At 40.2% G+C, this 22425-nt stretch overlaps 1 protein-coding gene across 1 annotated transcript in view; it reads right to left on the bottom strand.

Moving 5' to 3' along the window:
- Positions 1–22425, bottom strand: part of Thsd7b (thrombospondin type 1 domain containing 7B) — an 839983-nt gene that overhangs the window by 676689 nt on the left and 140869 nt on the right. The window contains exon 2 of the mRNA XM_051147323.1: positions 9350–9522. Coding sequence (XP_051003280.1) covers positions 9350–9488 — 139 coding nt within the window. The 5' untranslated portion in view covers positions 9489–9522. The remainder of the gene's footprint in view (positions 1–9349; positions 9523–22425) is intronic.

Below are 22425 nucleotides of genomic sequence, written 5' to 3'. Positions count from 1 at the left end.
TAAAGTAGGAAGGGAAGTTGGAGAAGTGAAAAACAGTATACAGAAGACATGTCATCAAACTAGGATGAAATATTTTGAACAGAAAGCTGTTAGGTTTATGAGACATGGGCAGTTTAAAACCGTTAGAATCAGTACAACATATTACAAAGAAACACCCCACGATATCTGAAACTTGAAAATATTGAAAAGAAGCATCGAGAAGCACAGCTTTGTGATCTCAGACACTCAGAAGAACAAGGCAGGGAGGCAGCACTTCAGGCCATGCCTGGCTACAGACTGAGTTCGAGACCAGCCTAAGGAATGTCATCAGATTATGTCTCCAAACTGAAAGGAACTGAAAAGAGTGCTGGGTTTGCGCCTTCGCTACGTGCACGTGCCTGGTATTGACAAAGCCCTATGTTCAATCAGCAGTTTAAAAACATTTGAGTGAAGAAGAAAAATTTAGAAAGTAGAATTAGAATACAAACAAAAACAAAGACAAACGGCAGGGGGAAAGTATGAAAAAACTTAACATCAGCTAAAGAGGTCAATGCCTGTGTGTTAAATTCCAAAAAGAGTAATGGGAAGGAAACATATATGATAATAAACCTCAGGCCTATAGGACATGAGCAGAGCAAGGAAAAACAGGCACAATTCTAAGTGTATTATCATGGGGTTTTAGGAAGTCACAGGTAAAGATGCTGGAAAGAGGTGCAAACAAATACGTAGGACTGCACCAAGAGGTAGTCACAGTCTCATCAACGTGTGCAGTCACAGCACTGGGAGCAATCAGTAAGCGAAAGCAGCTTCAATACTGGACATTTGGAGGGAAAGTGTTATTATTCTTGACCTCTGCACCCAAGCCAGCCTAGTTTGCTTTCTATTGATGTCATAAAATACAGTGTAAAACCAACCTGGGGAGGAAAGGGTTATTTTGCCTCCCATTTCCCCATCCAAACATATCAATAAAGGACTTCCAGGATGAAACTCAAGCAGAGACCATCAGAGAATGTTACCTAATGGCTTGCTCTCCATGTCTCACACATATATGCACTAGGGATCACCTGGCCAAAGATGGCATTGCCTACAGTGGGCTAAGCCCTCTCACATCAATCATATAACCATGAAAATGCCCCACAGACTTGCCTACAGGCCAATCTGATGGAGGCATTTTCTCAGCTGAGCTTCTCTTCCCAGATAACCCTAGCTTGTATCAATTTGATTAAAAAAAAAAATCTAACCAGTACACAGGCTGTCATTTAGTATGCAACAAGCCCGGAGACCTTTCCAATATGAAGGTTTTTGAAAAATGGCTTCCAACATACATTCCTGAGCGACAGTACAGGAAAACTTCAGCAAGCCTAGAAAATAATGCAAGGAGAGAAACAGAAGTATGAGCAAGGAGTTCGGGAAGCAGGGACAATGATGTGCTCTCACTTGACACCTTTGTTGTACTTCAAGCAAATCAGGAATGCAGGCCGTGGAAAGAAAGCCAAAATAGATGGAATGCCATAGAGTCTTTAGATCTGAGATTGATGATTGGGCACATGGAATACTGAGCAGAACATTGGGGAGAAGCGGCACCAAGCCCCCAAAAAACGAGGAGAGAGCACTATAGTGTTTAGATCCGCAGAGAGAATATGCATAGAAGATAGTCATGGGCTTAAGTAGCTTAATAAAAATACTTGGCAGGATTGCATTAAGAAAGACATGAGGAGGGAGATGGGAGAGAAATCCTCAACCAACCCAGGAGCTGATCCCGCCAAGTATCAGGTGCATATAACCCAAAAGCTCACAGTAAGGAGCATGTTACAGTGAAATAGCAAGGAGGTTGGGAGAAGCTGTGTGCAGCTATAAGCCCCACTCAGGAGGCTGAGACAAAGACTGCCAGGACTTTGAGGTCAGTCTGTGCTGTAAAGCCAGATTGTGCTTCTGAAGAGGGATAGAGGTAGGAGAGAAAGAAAAAGTGATGAGAGAGAAAGGAAGAAAGAGACGGGGAGGGAAGCAGATAGATAGGTGGAAGTAAATAGCAAATTTCGTTTCCCGAAAAGATATTCCAAAAAGAATTAAGATGGACTGCTTACTGCTGTGGATTCCATCTTGGCAGTGAGGTATCTAGACCACCTCACGTGGTCCAGCAACACAGAAGGCTCACACAGCTCTAGTCCGTCTTCTTTTAAATAAGAGTTACACACCATCACAGAACACGATCAGAAATCACACCGAAATGAAGCAACAGAGAAATATACATGCAGGCGGACTTATACTAACACCACAGAGAGAAGGCAGAAGAGGAGGGGAGAGTGGGAGGGGTACAGGGAGAGGAGGAAGGCAAGAGAGGGAGAGGGAAAGAGAGTCCATGGCTTATGCAGTAGTTAGTTTTGTGTATCCTCATTACTTGGACTAAATCAAAATAGCAAAATCTCCTGTTGCCATGAAGTCTACATTTTAGTTATATTTAGAAAGAAATAGCAGAGTAATTTATTTTGTTACATAATATAGATTTTTTTCTTGCCTCTTAGGAACATTATAAAATTAGTGCTTGAGGTCTTTAAGGAAAAATAATTATAACTTTTAGCAGTAAAATTCATGCTATATATGCCAAGGCTTTCTTATATTACAGAAATAACACTACCAAGAGTCTATTAAATACATGCCCCTTAGATGATCTAATGTCCACAGAAGTAATTAAAATGATTTCAATTTAATCCAATTCCCAGGGGAACTATTTCATGAATTTCTAACACATATTAAAACAAACTCTTTCTTCTAAGAACATTCTGTTTTCTTTAAGAATCTTGAAGTTTAGAATGTATGTGTGCAATATATATAATGTAATTTTCCTTATAATACTTTCCTGCTGAAAATATTATTTAAGCTGTGGTTAACTGTGAACATAGATAAGATCTTTTATTCTTTTGCAATGTCACTGACATAATGTATTTTTATTCCTAGTGAAAAATTCTATTTTATTTACTTTGCACATAGAATAGAGGTCATTATTCTTACACTTATCATGTGAGAGCTGTTGAAATTAAATTTTTTCGGAGAGCCTAATATAAAAACAAATTTATACCTCAAATCAGTAAAATCGCTTCTTAATAAAATACATGTAGCTATCAAGCAATACTTATTTTGTATGATTAGTGAAGTAAATTACACAAAAACCTCAAAGCACAGAAACATGAATAGTTAAGGCACAAAACTATCACACAACAGTGATGGGAAAGGGGCCCTGGAGGGACGGCTTAGCAGCTAAGAGTGCATGCTGATCTGGCAGAAGAATCCAGCTTGGTTCCCAACACACATGCTAAGTGGCTTATGGCCATGTGTTACTCCAGAGCCAGCATATCTGACGCCCTCTTCTGGCCTCTGTGGGCATCTGCACTCATGGACACAAACTACTACAGAGGTACACACGCTTCATTTTAAAAAATCTTTAAAAGGGAGACAGAGACAGTAGCTAAAATTCTTGAGTCATCAGTTCTCATCATATATTGCAATATTTTATCCTATACTCCAAAATAATCCTACAAAATGTTGACGTCCTCACTTTCAGATAAATAACTGTGGCTCTGAAGGGTGAAATAACTCTTCCCTGCAGATACTCAGGATTTGGAGGTGCCTCCCTGTAGCATAATTTATGCTACTAAAAGAGTTAGTTATATGTTGACAAAAACATTTTTTAACTTATTGTGAAGAAATAACTACAGAACTTGTTTTTCTTTCCTTTCAAATTTTATTATCAAAAAAAAAAAAACAAAAAAACAAAAAAACAAATCTGTTTTCCTGTCCTTTTATAAGCCTACTTGTAAAATGTGACTCTGGCTAGTGAAAACAATCTGGAACAAGGTATCGGAGAATGCTCCAGCTCTCTCTGAGTGCTCTAAATCTCACTGAATTTTACACCTTTAAAGCTGCTAAAATGGTAAAGTTTATGTTACGTGCATTTTAGCACTGTGATTTTTTAATGTCATTTGGCTCCCGAAGGATATAATCAAAATGTTATTCTCTGTATATACAGGATCACAAATTCTGAGTACAGATCCGCATCTCTAAAGCTACATTTAATTTCAACATCTTTGCTGCTGTGTACCCTGCATCTCTCTCCGGTATTTGGTCTGTATACTCAACTTTGGGATAGATACCTGCATAGGAATTTCATACAAGGTCAAAGCATGAATGTGGCCATTGCCAAGCACCTCAAGGCATACTCTCTGTTTCCTCTACAGCACAGCAGAAACGATGTAAATTTTAATTCAATATTCATTCATTTATTCATTCAGCATGTGTGTGTGTGTGTATGTATGTGTGTGTGTGTGTAAGTGACATGTGCCACACCTCACATGTGGAGAAGAGAGGACAACTTTCAGAAGTTAGTGCCCAGCTGGTAGAATTGTTTGGGAAGGATGGGGGTGTGGCTTCATTGGAGAAGGTGTGTCCCTGGAGATGAGCTTTGAGGTTTTTAAAAGCCAATGCCGTTCCCAGTTAGCTCTCTTTCTCTGTGCCTTTTTACTTCAGGATTAACATAAGCAGTAACATAAGTTACTGCTCCAGTACCCTGCTTCCTTGCCAACCATTCTGCTCGGGCCAGGTATTGTTTCTCACTGCTGCGATGCTGATGTATTCTACCCCTCTGGCACCCTGAGCCCCAGACTACATGCTTTCTTTTATAAGGTGCCTTGGTCACGCAACAGAAAAATTAAGACATGCTCAGTGGCTTTATCTTAATTCAAGGCTTTTCAATCTGGGCCTTAAAGTCAGTTTCAGGTCTGATATTGTGTTCTGGGGTGGGCACTACCTTAATCATTTTAGGATGTTTAGCTGTTTTCCCTCAGTGCAGGTAACACTCCATCTCCAACAAGCAAAAGTATGTCAAGATACCATCAAAATTGCACCTGGTGATTAGATGGATCTGCCCTTCAATAGTAAGCCTGTCCTTAAATATATCTTCTTAAAACACATCTGCCCCTAAATATGTCTTAAATATCTAAGTCTGTTCTTATATACATCTTTAAGTCAAAGTCCTCACACCAGCTTTGCTTCCATGATGTTTGGTCTAACCTGCTCTTTGGTCTAACTCACTCTTTGCTCTTAGCACCACCTAACTAGACTCCATGACATGCCTTTCAGGTCTTCCCACAGTGACCCCACTCAAATCTTACCGGAAAGAATTTCTCTAGCATCTTTCTGTTTTCTCCAGAATCACAGCTGTGACAGATAAGTACATGGCTACCATGGCCCTGCTACTTGTTTGTCCTGAGTTCTTGTCACTCTCCCTGAGTTGGCTAGTCATGAACTCATCTACCTGTATTTGTCTCCTGAGTGTTAGCATTAAAGGTGAAGGCCATTATATCAAGCTCCTCCCCAACCCTTAAATAACACCACCCTGTGCTCCTGTCTCGGAACCCCATGCTTGCTGTCTATACCTGTTGTCTCTCATCACCACCCCACCCTACCTCACCGCTCCCCAGCTCATGCCTTCACTTCACCTGGGTCTTTTATATAGAGACACTTCCTCAACGAAGTGTTCCATTGGCAGCCTTCAAGTCTCCAGTCTCTCCTCTACCATGTACACCTATGACTCTACCCTGGCTTTACTTCTTACCAAATCACCTATTTTCTGTTGGTGATGCTTAGTACAGGTTTCTTAGAATGAAGGATCTAGTTTATTCTCAAATTTTATTGCTCCTCTGTCCTTCTAACACTGCCCAGAATGCAGGACTCAGCAAATATTAATTGAATGGACACACTTCTCAAAACCTCTTTCAAGACCTTTTGAAGTAAATAATTTTCGATGACTTCAGAGACTGTGGTCCAGCCTCTCCTTAGCAAAGCAGGTAGTTACAAATAACTACAGATTTAAACTTAAAACAGTAAACAAGGTTAATTCTTATCTGATACTCATGATGGACTGACTCTTCTTTCTCAGACATAGATGATGGGCTGGGTGCCCGACACTAAATAGGGACCAGATGTCCTCATGAGGAGGACAGGTGTTGGAAAGCTTTGGCAGATCAGTAGCCCCTTACCTGCAACTTACCGAGCACCCCCAGTACAGCAATCCTTAACAACAAAGCACAATCCCTAAACATCATCGATCCACTGTGCTTCCAAAGGCAAAAGCTTGCCTAGAAATGACTCTCATTTAGAGGAGGTTTACTGACATTTAACCTTTTAATTTATGGGGAAAACAATGAAGATTAGCAAGGACTTTAAATGGATGGCATCCAATCTAAACCAGAAAGATGATTTTCAGGTTTCTAGTATAAGATATGTTTATCTGAGTTTCCAGAATTTTTTTTCCGGATTCCAGATCGTTGTGGACTAATATTCACCTGTGTTCATAGATCTGATAACATACTATACAAATGTAGATAATTTTAACACCAAAAGTTTTCATATGAAATATAATAAAAATCATGTGTGTGTGTATCTGTGTGTGAGAGAGAGAGAGAGACAGAGAGACAGAGAGAGTGAGAGAGAGAGGGGGGGAGGGAGAGAGAGACAGCGAGAGAGAGAGAGAGAGAGAGAGAGAGAGAGAGAGAGAGAGAGGGAGGGAGGGAGGGAGGGAGGGAGAGAGAGACAGTGAGAGAGAGAGAGAGAGAGAGAGAGAGAGAGAGAGAGAGAGAGAGATATGAAGGTAACAAAGGTATCAAAGGCAATTTTGAATGAAATGACCCCAAAATATTCCAGGGGATGTGATAACTTCCTCAGATCAATTGTTGCTCACCTTTAAAATAATACAGCATTGTGTATCATAGCAAAAATTGAAGTACTAAGCAGTGAATAAATCATTGAACACAGACACGGAAGAACACTAGACAGTCTTTAAGAACACTATACAGCCTTTAAGAATACTATGCAGCCTTTAAGAACACTATGCAGCCTTTAAGAACACTATGCAGCCTTTAAGAATACTATACAGCCTTTAAGAATACTATGCAGCCTTTAAGAACACTATGCAGCCTTTAAGAACACTATGCAGCCTTTAAGAATACTATGCAGCCTTTCAGAGAAGAGACAGCAGTGTGCAACCTAGTATGTAATACTCATCAAGATATTGTGGTCTGATAAAGGCTAGCTATGAAAAAAAGCAAAGATTCAACTGTATGAAACCATATGTATTTATAAAAGAAAGGACATTTTTACAGAAGGCACAAAGGAGACAGGGTATGGGTTACGTGGCCTAGAATTTTGCTTTTGCCTTTTCAGTGTTGACATTTTCCTGCTTTTGAAGTTTATGGTCACGTACAAATACTTTAGTTTAAAGAGATGAGAAGTAGACAGTGAAGAAAAAGAAAATGATTTTTATTTGAAACAATGCCCCGTGTCTTCTTGCATTGTTTGGAAAGGTTTCCCTCTCCAGAAACTCAGTGGCTTACTCTTAGAAAATATGCACATAAATTGTCTTCTAAACAAACTGACTTTCCTAACCATCTCATTAACGCTGCAGGTTTGCTACTCTCCATTTTAATTGCACTTCTCAGAGAACATCGGACAGTAAGGTAGCCAGATAAAGTCTGAATTGATGAAGTGTTTGCCTTTGGTGGGCCGGAGAGATAGGTCATTTTGTAAAGTGCTTGCCAAGGTCAAGAATTGGGTTCTCCAGAAGCCAGGTAAAGAAAGACCAGGCATAGTGGCACACATTTACAGTCCCAGCACTGGGGAGGCTGAGACAGGAGGGTTCCTGGAGTATGCTAGCTAGTCCACCCTAACCCAGTTGGTGAGTTTCAGGTCAGTAAGAAATTAAACTGATTTCTGCCCCTCCTCCACACACTCACACACAAATGTTTGACTTCTGTGATTAAAACAATATAGTTCCCTTTATAAAAATGCAGTATTGACTTAAAATTTTTCTCCAAAGCTTGGCGATCCTACTGTAGGGGAAGACACAAGTCACTAGTGTAGTATTGGAGCCTACAATTAAATGAATTTATAGAGATTTTAATGTAATTAAGTTTTCTCCAGACTGTATCTCTAATGGCACAGGGATATTTTTACTTAATATACTTGAAAACATAATTCACTTTCATTTTTGCAAAGTCATTTAAATATTATGAATATCACTTTATATATATTTCCGTGGTGACAATATGTTCGCAGTCTATTTAATTTACAGATGATGGGACCAAAATGAAAACTCTCTGAGGACCATAGATCTTCTACAGCAGCATGTTCCCCTTCCAAGATATTAAGTGTGTAAGTTATCTGTGCTTGCAAGAATGGACTTTTGAAGCAGTAATAAATATTGTAAATGATCTGATTGTGAAACTTCAAGAAAATTAAAATCCATAACAAAGAAAGCATTAGAGATACAAAGAGCCATGTGAGAGTAACAACCCTATGTTTAGGGTTCATAACTTAAGCTAATACATTATTAGGGCTGGTAATTAAAATGAACGAATCTCTTACATGGGAAAATTAAGAGCATAGTTATAGAGTAAAAGTTATATATGAGCTTGAAAACCTGAAATCAATTCTTTCCTATAAATGCATAGGCAACTGTACCCAAGATAGCTGAGGATCTCTAAACACTGTAAAGAGACTCTGTAGTTAACGCCCACAGGCAAAGCTGTTCAGATAATTGTGTTTAAGATTTTTGTGTGCACGTGTGCCTGTATGTGTGTATGCATGCATGTGGATGCCTCTGGAGGTCAGCAAAAGTGTTGACTCCCCTGAAGCTAGAATTACAAGTGATGATGAGCCACACGCAATGGATGGGGTACTGAACTTGGGTCCTCTGCAAGAGCAGCAAGGGCTTTTAACCACTGCATCTTCTTTCTAGCATAAGCCAGGTAATTCTTTTTTGCTCCCAAGCCCACATGTAGATCATCTGTGCAGGAAGATAGTTCACGATAAATAGCTAATGGGTTTGAACCTTGAAAGAAAGACATATACAAAACTGGTCCTGAGCCTTCCAACTGAAGGGATCAGCTCCACTTGGATGTCGTGTTCCATTTCTCAGTTGGCAAAGGAGAAGTAGATGTAGCCATGAAAATGATGACTGTAGTTGACAACAACACAGAAATTCTAAAGGATAACAAGTGTCGCTGGCATGGGTGGCAATTAAGCAGGAATAAAAATCTAGTGTAAGGGGATGGGGAGATGGCTCAGCTGGTACCAGGACTTGTTGCAGACCTAAGTTTGGTTCCCAGCACCCACGTGACCAGCTCACAGTCACCAGTAACTCAAGCTCCAGATAATCGGTACCCTCTTGGGCATGTACACACACACACACACACACACACGCGCGCGCGCGCGCGCACGCACGCACTCACTAAAGAAACCAACAAATAAGTAAAATAAATATGAAAGGAATATTCTCCTAAACGCCTGTGGGACAAATGAGCAGCCAGAACACTCTTACCTGTTTTCCAGATGAAGTGATTGTCCTTTCTGCCTTCCAAATGAGCTGCTTGGGACAGCAGGAGAGAAAGCACTAGAAAGAGCTCCCTCATGCTCCTCAGAACCCAGTGAGTGACAGTCAGATCACTCCTTGGAAACATTCTTCAGATTTTCAGCGTCTTCACTTGCCTAATCCTGGAAGCAAAAGAAAGACAGGTAAGTGCTAGTGTTCGACAATCACGACACGCTCTGACTGCGAGTGACTTTCATGCGACTATGTAAGAGATGCCCATGACATAGTGCTGTATTCTTAATCGTAAGCAAATTTAGGGACTATGTTTCATATATTTGCCTCCTTCTGTTTAGACGAATTCCTTGAGGGGCTCACAACTGAGGAGAGAAATTGACAGACACCACTAAAACACAAAGAGGAATGAATCTCACTAACAGCAATGAGGGGAGTGACAAAGGATGAGGCCATTGCTGAGATAAAATGGAGGGAAATACACAAGAGGAGATCCGAGACGAGCCTTAGGGAGACATAAGGGCTTGAAAGAGTCAAGAAGCACACATCCAGCAGACAGAACGAGGCACTGAAAGCTAGTTATGTTTGTGCTAGGGGACTGGTGATTAAGTGACAGGCTGTTTTGAAGGACATGAAGGGGCGGGAGGAATGGATGGAGATGAGGTTTGGACTACTGGCTAGGGACCAAATTGTAAAGGGCTTTGAGTGCCAAGAGGTGGTTTTAAATCAGTAAAGAACTTTTTTAAATAACTAAGATCAGTGGGCATCATCACTTACTAGTGAATAGGGCTAGGCCAATTGCAAGTCGGGGCTGTGAGCCTGGTGAAATAGTGCTAGCAGCCATAGATCAGTGAAACTATTAGGAGGGGTTAGAAATAGAATAGAGACTGGGCAGGAAATATTCAGTGCAGGTAAGAGGAAAAACTCAAACAGAATGATAAAACATAAAATGAAAGCATATGAATGAAGAGTTGGCAGCCATCACCAAAAAGATGAAACCCCTTGCAACACAGGTTTGAAAGGGAAGATTCAAACAATATGTTTTAAGTGAAGACTTTCATGGAACATGCTCCTTGGGCTAGTATCCAGTTATAAGTGAGTATATACCATTTGACTCTTTCTGCTTCTGGGTGAACTCACTCATTATGATCCTTTCTAGTTCAATCCATTTGTCCACAAATTTCAGGAATTCCTTATTTTTAATAGCTGAATAGTATTCCATAGTGTAAATGTACCAGGGTTTCTTTATCCATTCTTCTACTGAGGGACACTTACCAGGAATGTAGGATAGACATGGGGACATCCTATTGGGACTCTAGGTGAGAGAAGTATGGGAGAATGGGGAAATAGAAGGATCCAGAGGGTCCTAGAAACCTACAAGAAGAACATTATGATGGGCAGATCTGGGCCCAGGGTTTCTACTCAAACTATGGCACCAACCGAGGACAATACATGCAATAAACATCGAACCTTTACCCAGATCTAGCCAATGGACAGGACATTCTCCACAGATGAGTAGATAGTGTAGACTGACTTTCACATGAACTCTGGTGCCCCATATTTGACCACATCTCCTTGATGGGGAGGTCCAGTGGCACTCAGATAGCAGGCTACCAAGAAGAGACTTGATACCCTATGATCATACACAGGGGGAGGAGGTCCCCCTCAGTCACAGTCATAGAGGAGGGAAATAGGTTGAAAGCAGGAGGGAGGGAGGAATGGAAGGATACAAGGGATAGGATAACAATTTAGATATAATATGAATTAATTAATAAAAAACAAAAAACACAAATAGTATGTTTTAGAAATAATATGGAATCTGATGTGTCATATATATATACATATATATGTAAAATACTATTTTTGTGGAGTGTTTTTTCACTGATAGAGACAGAACTCAGGGTCATTTGCAAGCTGAACAAATGCTGCTTTATGTATTTGCTACAATCCCAGTACCAGATAGAATTTTCTAAAAACAAAGAAAATTACACCTAGAGCCAAGGGAACTAAAATAAGTTTAATATTTGATTACGAAAAAAATATACACACACATGCATATGTGCACATCGGCATATGTATGTATGTATAAATAGATAGATACATACATACATACATGTATACATACATGCATACTTGTGAATTCGAAAGCCTGCACAGCATAAAAGTATCACAGATAAAATAAGTACCTCTTACATCCATCAAAGTTACCAAAGACAAGTGGGGACTCTGATTCTAAGCATTCTACTGACCAATGAGAAAGAAATAAACACTACAATCCTGAAGTCCTCACATGCAATATGATACAAGACACCTCTTGTGAGGATCCATTCTGATTACAGAGAGAACCTGGGATTCTCTAGATTCTCAATGTAGTTTCGCTAGATCGGGCTTATGTGCTGACACACCTGTGGAGGATTGTCTTGTTGCATTGGTGGATGTGGGAAGACCTATTCTGAAAATGAGTGGCACATATCCTTCATTCGGGTCCCTACACAGTACCAGACTAGAGTGCAAAAGGTTCGGTGGCCATTATGCACATGCGTGGAGTCATCTCTCTGCTCCTAGCTGTGGCTGTGACTCACAGGTTTCAGGTTTCTACTGTGGTCTCCACAGTGATGGACTGTAGCCTGGATCTATGAGCTAAAATAAGCCTTTCTCCCTTAAGTTGCTTAATCCCAGGGTATTTTTATCACAGCATCAGAAAGGAAACCAGGACATCCCTCTTTGTTTGTTTTTTTCCTGGTAAGGAGCCATTGCCCGAGTACTACCCACTCATAGAACTCACCCAGCGCCCTTATAGACACAGGTGATGCTGAATGACCCCTCACCGGATAGAACAGACAATGGCAATTGCCACCTGATGCAATCTTGTGGCACTCCTAGGATACACTAAGGGTACAGTGGTGAACCACAAATGAGTTGAAAAAATGTTCTAGAAGGGGCCTAGCAATGAACTCTGAGCCCACAGCTCTCTGGTGGCCTGCCTCCAGCCAGGGATGGATCATAGTGTTTTCTTTCTTTCTTTTTTTTTTTTTTAATTAATTTATTCTTGTTACATCTCAATGGTTATCCCTTGTATCCTCCCATTCTTCCTTCCCTCTCATTTTCCCCTTACTCCCCTCCCCTATGACTGTGCCTGAGGTGGACCTCCTCCCCCTTTATATGCTCATAGGGTATCAAGTCTCTTCTTGGTAGCCTGCTATCCTTCCTCTGAGTGCCACCAAATCTCCCCATCCAGGGGACATTACACGTACTCTGGTGCCTCATATTTGACCATAGTGTTTTAAAAGATGACCCAAAGCCTCGCTTCGGATTTCTATATCACATACCAGAATCCAGGGGAGTAAAAGTAGAGGGTTCTGACTGAAATAAAACAAATCCACTCGTTGGCTGTTTATTCTCAAGAGTGGCCTGTTAGTAGATTTCATGGCTCCTTGGAGGCACTACTAGACTCGGCTCTAAAACTTCTGCCCTTGGACACTGAACTAAGTGCACATCCTTGATGCCAAGTGCCAAGAACACAATTCATCCCAGCTGTGCTTCTGCTAAAGTCTGGGCAACATGGACACTAAATTACAGTGTACTCTAAGGTCACTAAAAGTTCATGTGTGTTTGTGTCTGTGTGTGTGTGTGTGTGTGTGTGTGTGTGTGTGTGTGTGTGTGTGTGTGTGAAGCAGAAAAAGAGATCCCTTCTCAAGGAGAAACACTTTGAAATCAGTAGGATATCTGGATGTGAGTTCTTTTCCTGGACCCCAGTGATTAGTGTTCTGGGCAACGTGCATAGGTGAGCATGTTCTAACTGCCTGCTTTGTGAATACCACACACACCATCACTGGGAGGCATGTTCTCCCTCCCACTCTGCTGGTGAGGAGAGACTGCTATCTTCAGAGCTGGGACTTGACAGAGCTAGAAAGGGTCTAAAAGAGACAGAATACAGCCCCAGATACTCTCTTTTGCCTCAATTTCCAAAGCACCATGAATAAGAAACACATGTACCATGCCTAGATATATCATGATATGTCGACATCCGCCCAGGTCTTTTGTCTCAATGGACACTTCCACTAAATCCAAACTGCTATTTTACTCAGAAAACAATATAGTAGTTTCTAAACACACACGCGTGCGCGCACACACACACACACACACAAAGTATTGTATAATACGAATTTGATCTAGTCTAGACAATTCGGTAAGACATCACTGCCAATTACTCTGCTGACAAAGTAGAATGAGCTACATTTCCCCGTAAAATAGTAAACCTTTCCAAGACTCTTATAAGGGTGAAAATATACCTAGACAAAATCAAATGAGTTGAGTATTAAACAATGAGAGGTCTAAGTCAGTACCATGTCAGACTGAGTTTAATAAAAAATGATGGTTATATTTAAGGGTAAGCTGTGATTGCCAAAGTGAAAAAAAAAGGACCAATTCTCTACTGAAGCCATGTATTTTCATGAGACAAATTTGGCATGGTACAGGTGGTATTGCCTGTTCTCATTAGTAGGATACATTTGTATGCATCCATCATATGTAAAATAGATTGGAGTCAGCTGGACATGGTGGCACATGCCTGTAATTCCAGCACTCAGGGAGGCAGAGGCAAATAGATGGCCGTGAATTCAAAGCTAGCCTGGTCTACATAGCAACACTAGGACAGCAAAGGCTACACAGAAATATCCTGTCTCAAAAAACCAAGAGCAAACAAAATAACTAGATTCTTGTCACTCAGATGTAAACTGAAAAAAAAAAAAAAGTATATTTGTTCTCTTTAAAATTCCTATAAATAGGAAGCCAGCCAGATATTGGCACTAGATTATGAATTCTGATGTGACCATGCATAAGCCACAATGACCAGCCAAGGATTCATTCAAGGATTCAAATTAATATTTTCCCTTGTACATCAATCTTCGAATCTTACTTAGAAAAATAGTATCGCCATACAGCTTACTCTGAGCCTTTATCTCATCCCTGGCCTAAAGTCCACTTGACTCTTCAAAGGGACCCAATGCCTTGAGACCTCCTTCTCTGATTATCTCGGGTAGGACTCTTTCCTCAGAGTCTAACGTCTCCAGAATGAACAGCCTTCATAACCTCTGTGGTCCATGGTCACCATATGACCAAGCTATCATCTATCAACAAGGCATCATAGCAGTATGGCACATAGGAAAGATTTAAAATAACAACAAGATATAAAGAAGACATGTAAGAATGCACAACAGAGGACATTACAGCAATTATATTCCCAAAAGGACCCACACAGTTTGGGTGTTTTCAGTCCTTTTCTGCTGTACCTAATGATGACTTTTTTCCCTCAAAGAAGCTTAAAGGTGGAGGATAGAAAACATGTTTTTATGGAGAGTCACCATAAGCCAATATGCATCATTTCATATGTGACTAAGGTGGGACACTGCTGAGCTAATGTACCATGTATAATGAACTCTGAACACAATTCTGTTGCTTTTCTCTTCTAAATGCTTGAAACTCAACAGATTATTCTTTGGGCCACACTGGGAGTCATTCTTACATCTGCAACTTGAGAGTTCACTCTGAACAGAAAGAGGGGAAATAGAAGAACAAGAGTCTGTTCCTCTGTTTGTATAACCCCAATGGGAGGAAAATGCCTTAACTGATAAAATATGCTATGCTGGAGATGCCACCCATGATGATATGAATAATTTACATTACAGAGGTCGCTGAATTTCCAAATCAACTTATTTACTATATCTCTTAGCACCCAGGATGTATTTGCAAGAAGAGCGTGAAAATGATGAATACTAAATAAGAAACACAGTTTCTCCCTTTTGCCTCAACTTTCTAATCACACAAAGGCCATTCGGCCTTAAAAAAAAAGTGTGTCAGGCTTATGCATTTCATTTCCCTGTAACTGAATTCTTATCATCAGAGTCCTTGAATATTTAAAAGGTACAAAACTTAAAAAAAAAAAAAAAAACATAGAAAGTATTCCAGTTTATCATCAGCCTGAAGGAACAGGGATGAGTGGGAGCCACACTGTGTTTATGTATTTCCCTGTAGCACTCCCTCACACTCTCTGTGGTGAAGACAGCTCATCAAAGATGGCTGATGCATTCTCATTACAGTGTTATGTGTTCTACTTCATCTTTCATAAAGTACTCATCGCATGTTAACTCTACACGTGACACTGCCTCAAGGGCACCACTGAAGAGCAGCATGCTAAGTCTTATGCATACTAGCATTCCAAGTACACACATAGGCACTTCATTGTAGAGATGAGGAAACCAAGGTGTGAGGGAATGGCACAAGAAGTGAAGCTCACAGAGATGGTGAGCTGTTTGTGAGGGCCCTCGTTAGCCTTCCTTGAAAGGACAGAGACATGCACTGTTCTTAAGAAGTTATGCAAGAGTCCACTATAAATAAAATGAAAAAGAAGAAGAAGAAGAAGAAGAAGAAGAAGAAGAAGAAGAAGAAGAAGAAGAAGAAGAAATTATTCCACCCTGTGTATCCCACAAATGAGAAAAATTGCCTTAGCTATGATAGAATTATGTTATTCTGGATGCATTATACCAACACGAACAATTCCTCATGTGCTCCAAAGTGAAGATCCGACCCTTCAAACTTTGTAGGTTCTCTCAGTAGCTTGTGCAAGACAAATTCTTCTATTATTTTATTTAACTCATAAAAATATCATAAGCAATTATTCCCTTTTTCTGCAAGAGAGAATAATCAAAGGGATATTAAATAATTATTCTAAGATCATCTCAGCTAGAAGGAGTTCAATGAGCTGGGTCAGGAAAAAGTAACGCAACCACAGCCACCTGTGTTTACTGTTACTCCTAGTGGAATTCTTCAGATCACCCAACTCTTGGGGGCCTCCTTAGCTATATAGAGAGTCCATCTTGTACTAAGCTAAATTCTCAGAAATAGCTTCAGAGTCTAATGTCCTGGACACATATCGACCACAATGTCTCACGCCACGTTTCGTTGGTTAGCACTCAGCCAGGACCAAGACCTGTTAGCTCTTGAGTGAGCTCTGATTGGCTGGCCTAGGTCCAGGCTGAGCTATCAAGGAATCCACTTGAGACACTTCAGATGTAGGAAGTCACTTATGATACCAGGTGTAAAATATAATATATAATGTACAGTGAATTCAATAGCTGATTAGATGTTCATTACCACCACCCTAATTTCTGAGGGATTTTGGGAGGCTTTTTTGTGTATTTGATTCTTGGGTTTTGTATTTTTTTTTCTTTAAAAAGTTGCTCTGCTCTACCCTCTGTGATGTGTGTGGTTTGGATGCCAAACCCATTGTCTCCATAATATATCAGCTCTTGATTAAAGGTACTTTTTGTCTGCTTGAAATTGCTTCTCTTCTCTTTTCTCCTCTTCTCGCTTCTCTTCTCTTTTCTCCCTCCCTCTCTGTTGTAGTTAATAATAATTATGGGGCTAATAATAAACATTATTAGGCCAACTGATAAATTAACTGTAACACCTACCTACCTACCTCCCCCCCCCTTCTCTCTCTCTCTCTCTCTCTCTCTCTCTCTCTCTCTCTCTCTCTCTCTCTCTCTCTCTCTCTCTCTAGTACAGGGTTTTTCTGTGTAGCCTTGGCTGTCCTAGATTTGCTTTGTATGCCAAGCTGGCCTCAAACTCACAGAGATCCACCTGCCTCTACCTGCCTGAGTGCTGGGATTAAAGACTGTGCCACCACACCTGGCTGAACATGGTTTTCATAGTGGATCATTTCCCAAATTCTCAGCCCCTAACACAACAACCTCAGATCTTCAGCATCCTCAGCTATAAAACAAGGACAGTCGTCCTCTAACTCTATTGGGAAAAGTTAGAATAAAGGATTGAACAGAAAGTGTGTCAATATTGTTCTGCTAGACAGTGAGTTATCATTATGGAGTTGCTAGTAACAATTTCTGACTTATCCTCCTCAATGTTCAGGAGATCCCTTACTCTGGAGTAAGTAACAACTGGCTCATTCAGTTGGTTTGTTGCTTTTGACATAAGGTTTAATGCCATAAACAGGTTGGCCTGGAAAGCACTATGTAGTCCAGGCTGGCCTCAAACAGCCAGCAATCCTTCTGCCTTGGCTTCATGAATGTTAAGGAATAGTAAATGTAGCCTTGCCCTGCAGAGATGCATTTTCAGCCTTTCAGTCATTGTTACTTTAGATGTATCTTTGAAGAGCAAGCTGTACTGAGAGTCTAATAAAATCTTCCCACTGACCTTCTTAAGGATCATCTCTATTTTATGGCAGTGTAGCCCCTGGCCTAGCAATGGCACAATACTTAGTTAACTGTCCCCTGCCTTTTAACCACTAGACACTTCCTTTGCATACCACCTCTACAGAGTACATACTGGCACTTTCTGTGGCTCACTGAAGAATCCTAATGACATCACATGTAAGCATATAAATGTAAGCAATATGTATATATATACGTGTTTGTGTTCAAAGTACTTAGTTCTCTCTATTAGTAACTGAAATAATTTTACATCATAAAATAAAGCACAGAAAAATCTGAAAAATATTTACATTAATAATATACCTCCTCTCAAATAAACTTTTGCCAGAGAATATAGTGTATTTTAACGGTAGAAGGTTTGAAATGCATTTTCTAACTAAAAATACAACATATCAGTAAATGAAGATATTTCCGTGTGTCCCATTTCTCTCAGAACTACAGATTTTAAAATATATCCTGGTTAAGAAAATAAAAGAAAATCATATTTTCAGATGTGCTAGTGGTAGCCCAGCCGTGACTCAGTTCTGGCAAATGATTTATAGGCTGCAGGGTCAAAGCTATGGACACCACCCGTGCTCAATAAGAAAGACAGTTGGCTGAAAGAAAAAGAACAGTCCCTGGCAACTGGCTTCTTCTCTGCAAAATGGGAATGTCATCTTCAGACTGAAGATGAATGGCGCACCCTGAGCATGAAGGAGGAGGATGCAGAAGAATCCTAGGACTCTACTTTCTTCATCCAACTACAACTATGATTCAAGGCTGCCAACTTCGAAATGATTTTTAAGAAAAACCTGCCTTTGCTCTGGCACTCCTCTCTCTGTGTTCTTATAGCATAAGCTGAAGGCAAGTCCCATGCCCTACAGTCTGAGGTACTTGGAGGAGAGGGTTTGTTCAGAAACAACAGTTTGTTTGGGTGTCTCTATTGCTTCTACAGATTGAAACACACCTCACACGTGGTTCAAGGGACGATACTGAAACTTTCTGCTGAATCTGAACACAAACAACTCTGATTTTGGCTTCCTCATCTACGTGTATCTTCGGACACTTTATAAAAGTATTATTCCTTGATATAAAGGGATACTTCATGTAAGTGACAAGGGAGGGGGCTACAATCTGGGATGTAAAGTGGACAAATTTTAAAAAATAATCTTTTTTAAAAAGATGATAACTATATACAAGGAAACTATAAGAACTGGTTTGTTTCCCTTGGTCAATCTGAGGCTGCTGACCAAAAAAAGGAGTAATTATTTTCGTAAGTTAATTCAGTTTCCCCTATGAAGATAAACTGCTTCAAATATCCAGGGTTAGATAAGAACGTATTAGAGAAACAACTATCTAATTTTTTTCTATACTCTATAAAACTTGAGACCTCTTTAAAATAATTACTGTAGTTTTTATAATCAACTGGCCACAGCCTCATAGAGAACCATGAAATCTTTTTATGACTTCATAGAGCCTCCCCCACTTTCTTCACTTGGGACAAGTTGTGAAACTTTCGTGTCGGCGCCTTCTTTCTGGCATCCTCTCTGTGGCCTACAGCATTCACACATCCTCCTCATTTTAACATGCATAGTTGTGTGGTTCCAGCTCTGTCCTCAGATTCCTTCCCTTTCCCACTTTGTTCACCATCCAAGGGGAGCTTATTTGGTCTCCCAGCTTTAAATAGCAGATGTCTCAATTTTCTATTCTCCATATCTGTTCCTGTATCTCCAGCCATGACTTCTTCCCTGATCTGGTCCATACACCTACCACATGGATAACTGAGAGCCAATTCTTGCACATTAACAGACAATGTTTCCTTCATTCCTCTGCAACCACAGACCAGTTCTCACTCAGTGTTCCCATGTCAATAACTGTCACATGTCACCAGAACAGACCCAGTAGTTAATCATGACATCCTATTTTTCTCTCAGATTCCCAGGTCACTGCATTATCAGATCTAGTTTCTAATGAGTCAATAGAAAACATGGAATTTTTAAGAATGTCTTTGTGTTTAAGTTTGAATTCTCTCTTCCATGCTTAGAAAACCCAATTTCATAGTTACACAACTCTGTGCCCTTAAGCTGGCAAATTTTTTACTTTTTGTAAATAATCTTACTCTACCTGGCCCCAAATCATAACAATAAAAAAAGCAGAACATTGCTTATACTTTTTTCTCAATATGAGGATACTTTAAGGAAGGTAAATAAAAAGATTGAATCATTGAATATAAATAACATAGCATATCCAATAGATATACATACATCCAATATATATATATACATAGTTTGAAAGAATCTAGGCTAATTATAAACTAAAAATTAATATATTTTGAAAACCTTAGAGATGGTAAGAAAATTACTATAAATATTTCTGTAGAGATTTGGGCCCAGGGGTCCCGCTCAAACTAAGGCAACAGCCAAGGACAATACAGGAGGTAAACTTTAAACCCCTTCCCAGATCTAGCCAATGGTCAGAATATTCTCCACAGTTGAGTGGAGAGTGTGATATGACTTTCTCACGTACTCTGGTGCCTCACATTTGACTATGTCCCCTGGAGGGGGAGACCTGGTGGCACTCAGAGGAAGGACAGCAGGTTGCCAAGAAGAGACTTGATACCCTATGAGAATATACAGGGGGAGGTAATTCCCCTCAGGAACAGTCATAGGGGAGGGGAATAATGGGAAAATGGGGGGGGGGGGAGGGAGGAATGGGAGGATACAAGGGATGGGATAAACATTGAGATGTAACAAGAATAAATTAATAAAAAAATACTTTATAAAAAATTTCTGTAGATAGCTTAAATAAATTAAAAAGATATGTGATTGTGTCTATTTTGTAATGTATCTTGCTTGAAGGAGCATAGATGAACTTAATAATTACTTCTTATATATGTAGTTTACTAAGCACACACGTGTGAACGTTGCAGAATAATATGTGTGGGCTTACAACCAGTTGCACCAAAGACTCATTTAAAATCCAGGTTTGGAAGACTGTGTGAATGAGATAAATTTCTCCTTTCAAATGATGTTGACCTTTAAAATTAAAAATGTTTAATTACTCATTAATATTTTCTACAATGTAAGATTCTAAATATTTAATGCCAGGACAATTATCTGGTTAAACTGTAAGTATGGCTTTGTGTTTTCCTGATTAATTATGCATCTAATGTCACAAGGGAAGCAATTGAAAAATGTGTCCACAGTTGACATCAAAATAATAACATGTTTATAAGCCTATGAAAATCTTAAGCAGTTACTCCCATTATCTTTTATAAGCTTTCACTTATTATGGCTCCTTGTCAACCATTAACAAGATGCTCACTAGATTCAAGAAATTTGGTGGAAACCTCCCTGTATTGTGTTCTGAATCAGCAGAGTCAAACCTGAAGGGAAATAAGTAGAAATGAAAAATAAACTCTTAGGCTTTTTAAAAGAAAAATTTATTGTAGTGAGAACATCTATCAAAGAAGACAGATTGTGTTCTTTTAAAGAACATCTTCAAATTGACCATGTTTGAGTGCATGAACATGTGTGGGGATGCTGGCTTATTTTGCCATTAGTTTAAAATCAGCATATAAAATGCTAAGTAATGGGGGAGAGATCCAAGATGGTGGCGCTGATCACACTCTGCTTCTGATCAGCAGGACAAACCAGGACTGCATACTGACCTGAAGACCAAACTGAGCTCTACAAAACACCAGTGCTGCTGATTCCCAGGTGAGAGGGATCCACACAGTGTGGAGAATGGGTTGGTCCAAACCCTGGCCACCCAGCTAACCCAAAGAAAAGTCCTGGGGGACAACCCCCATGATCCACCATCTTGATAAAGAGTGTGAGACACCCATGCAGCTTTGGGCTCTCTCCATGTGTGGTCTGCTACTTACTGGATCTGAGACACAGAGCAGACAGGGAGAGATGAGTTCTGGCACTGGCCACACTTGACATTAGCTGCCATCCTACAAGCAGCTTCAGGCATGGATCTTTCTCTCTCTCTCTCTCTCTCTCTCTCTCTCTCTCTCTCTCTCTCTCTCTCTCTCCCTGCCAGCTGAATACCAGTCTAGTCCATCTGGGTCACAGAGCAGATAGGCAGAGCCCTGACATCTCCAAAAGGCCTGTAGGGCACCTGAGCATCTTTGGGCTTGGAACTCTATCAGCCTATTCCTCTCCTGCCTGACCCAACTGGGATATAGACAGGGAACCCAGATGAGCTGAGATGGGTGCAGGCTCCAATGTCTACAATCCTGAGGAGGACTCTGGGGAGCCCTAGAAAACAATCTTTTGCTTGGAGCTCTCATTGCTTGCTTCCAACCTGCATGGCCCATGTGGGATACAGACAGCAACCTCACTGGAGGAACCTAGGCCTGATAACAGTAGAAACAACCAGATGCCTAGAAGCCAGTATAAGAAGACTATCAACAAAACACAGAGCCATGTAACACGATTAGAAAGTAGTGATCCAACCACAGCAAGCCCTGGACATATGAACATCCATGAAGCACATGAAGAAGACTTTAAATCTAAGGTTATGAAAATGATAGAGAAAGGAAAGAGGAAAATAAATCATTCAAATAAATTCATGAAAATACATTCAAACAGATGAAAGAATTGAATAAGCCTTATAAAGAATTACAGAAAAATACAGCCAAACAGATGAAGGAATTGGATAAACCTGATAAAAATTACTGAAAAATACATCCAAATGGGGGAAAGAAATGAATAAAACTATTAAAGACCTAAGGCAGGAATTAGAAGCAACAAAGAAAATACAAGCTGAGGCAATCTTAGAGTTGGAAAACATAGCAAAGAGAACAGAAACAAGAGGTGGAAGAGAGCATCTCAAGTGTGGAAGATTGAAGATATGATC

This window comes from Acomys russatus, chromosome 6 (assembly GCF_903995435.1).
Source record: "Acomys russatus chromosome 6, mAcoRus1.1, whole genome shotgun sequence".
Lineage (NCBI taxonomy): Eukaryota > Metazoa > Chordata > Mammalia > Rodentia > Muridae > Acomys > Acomys russatus.
This window is presented reverse-complemented; position numbering and strand designations above follow the sequence as displayed.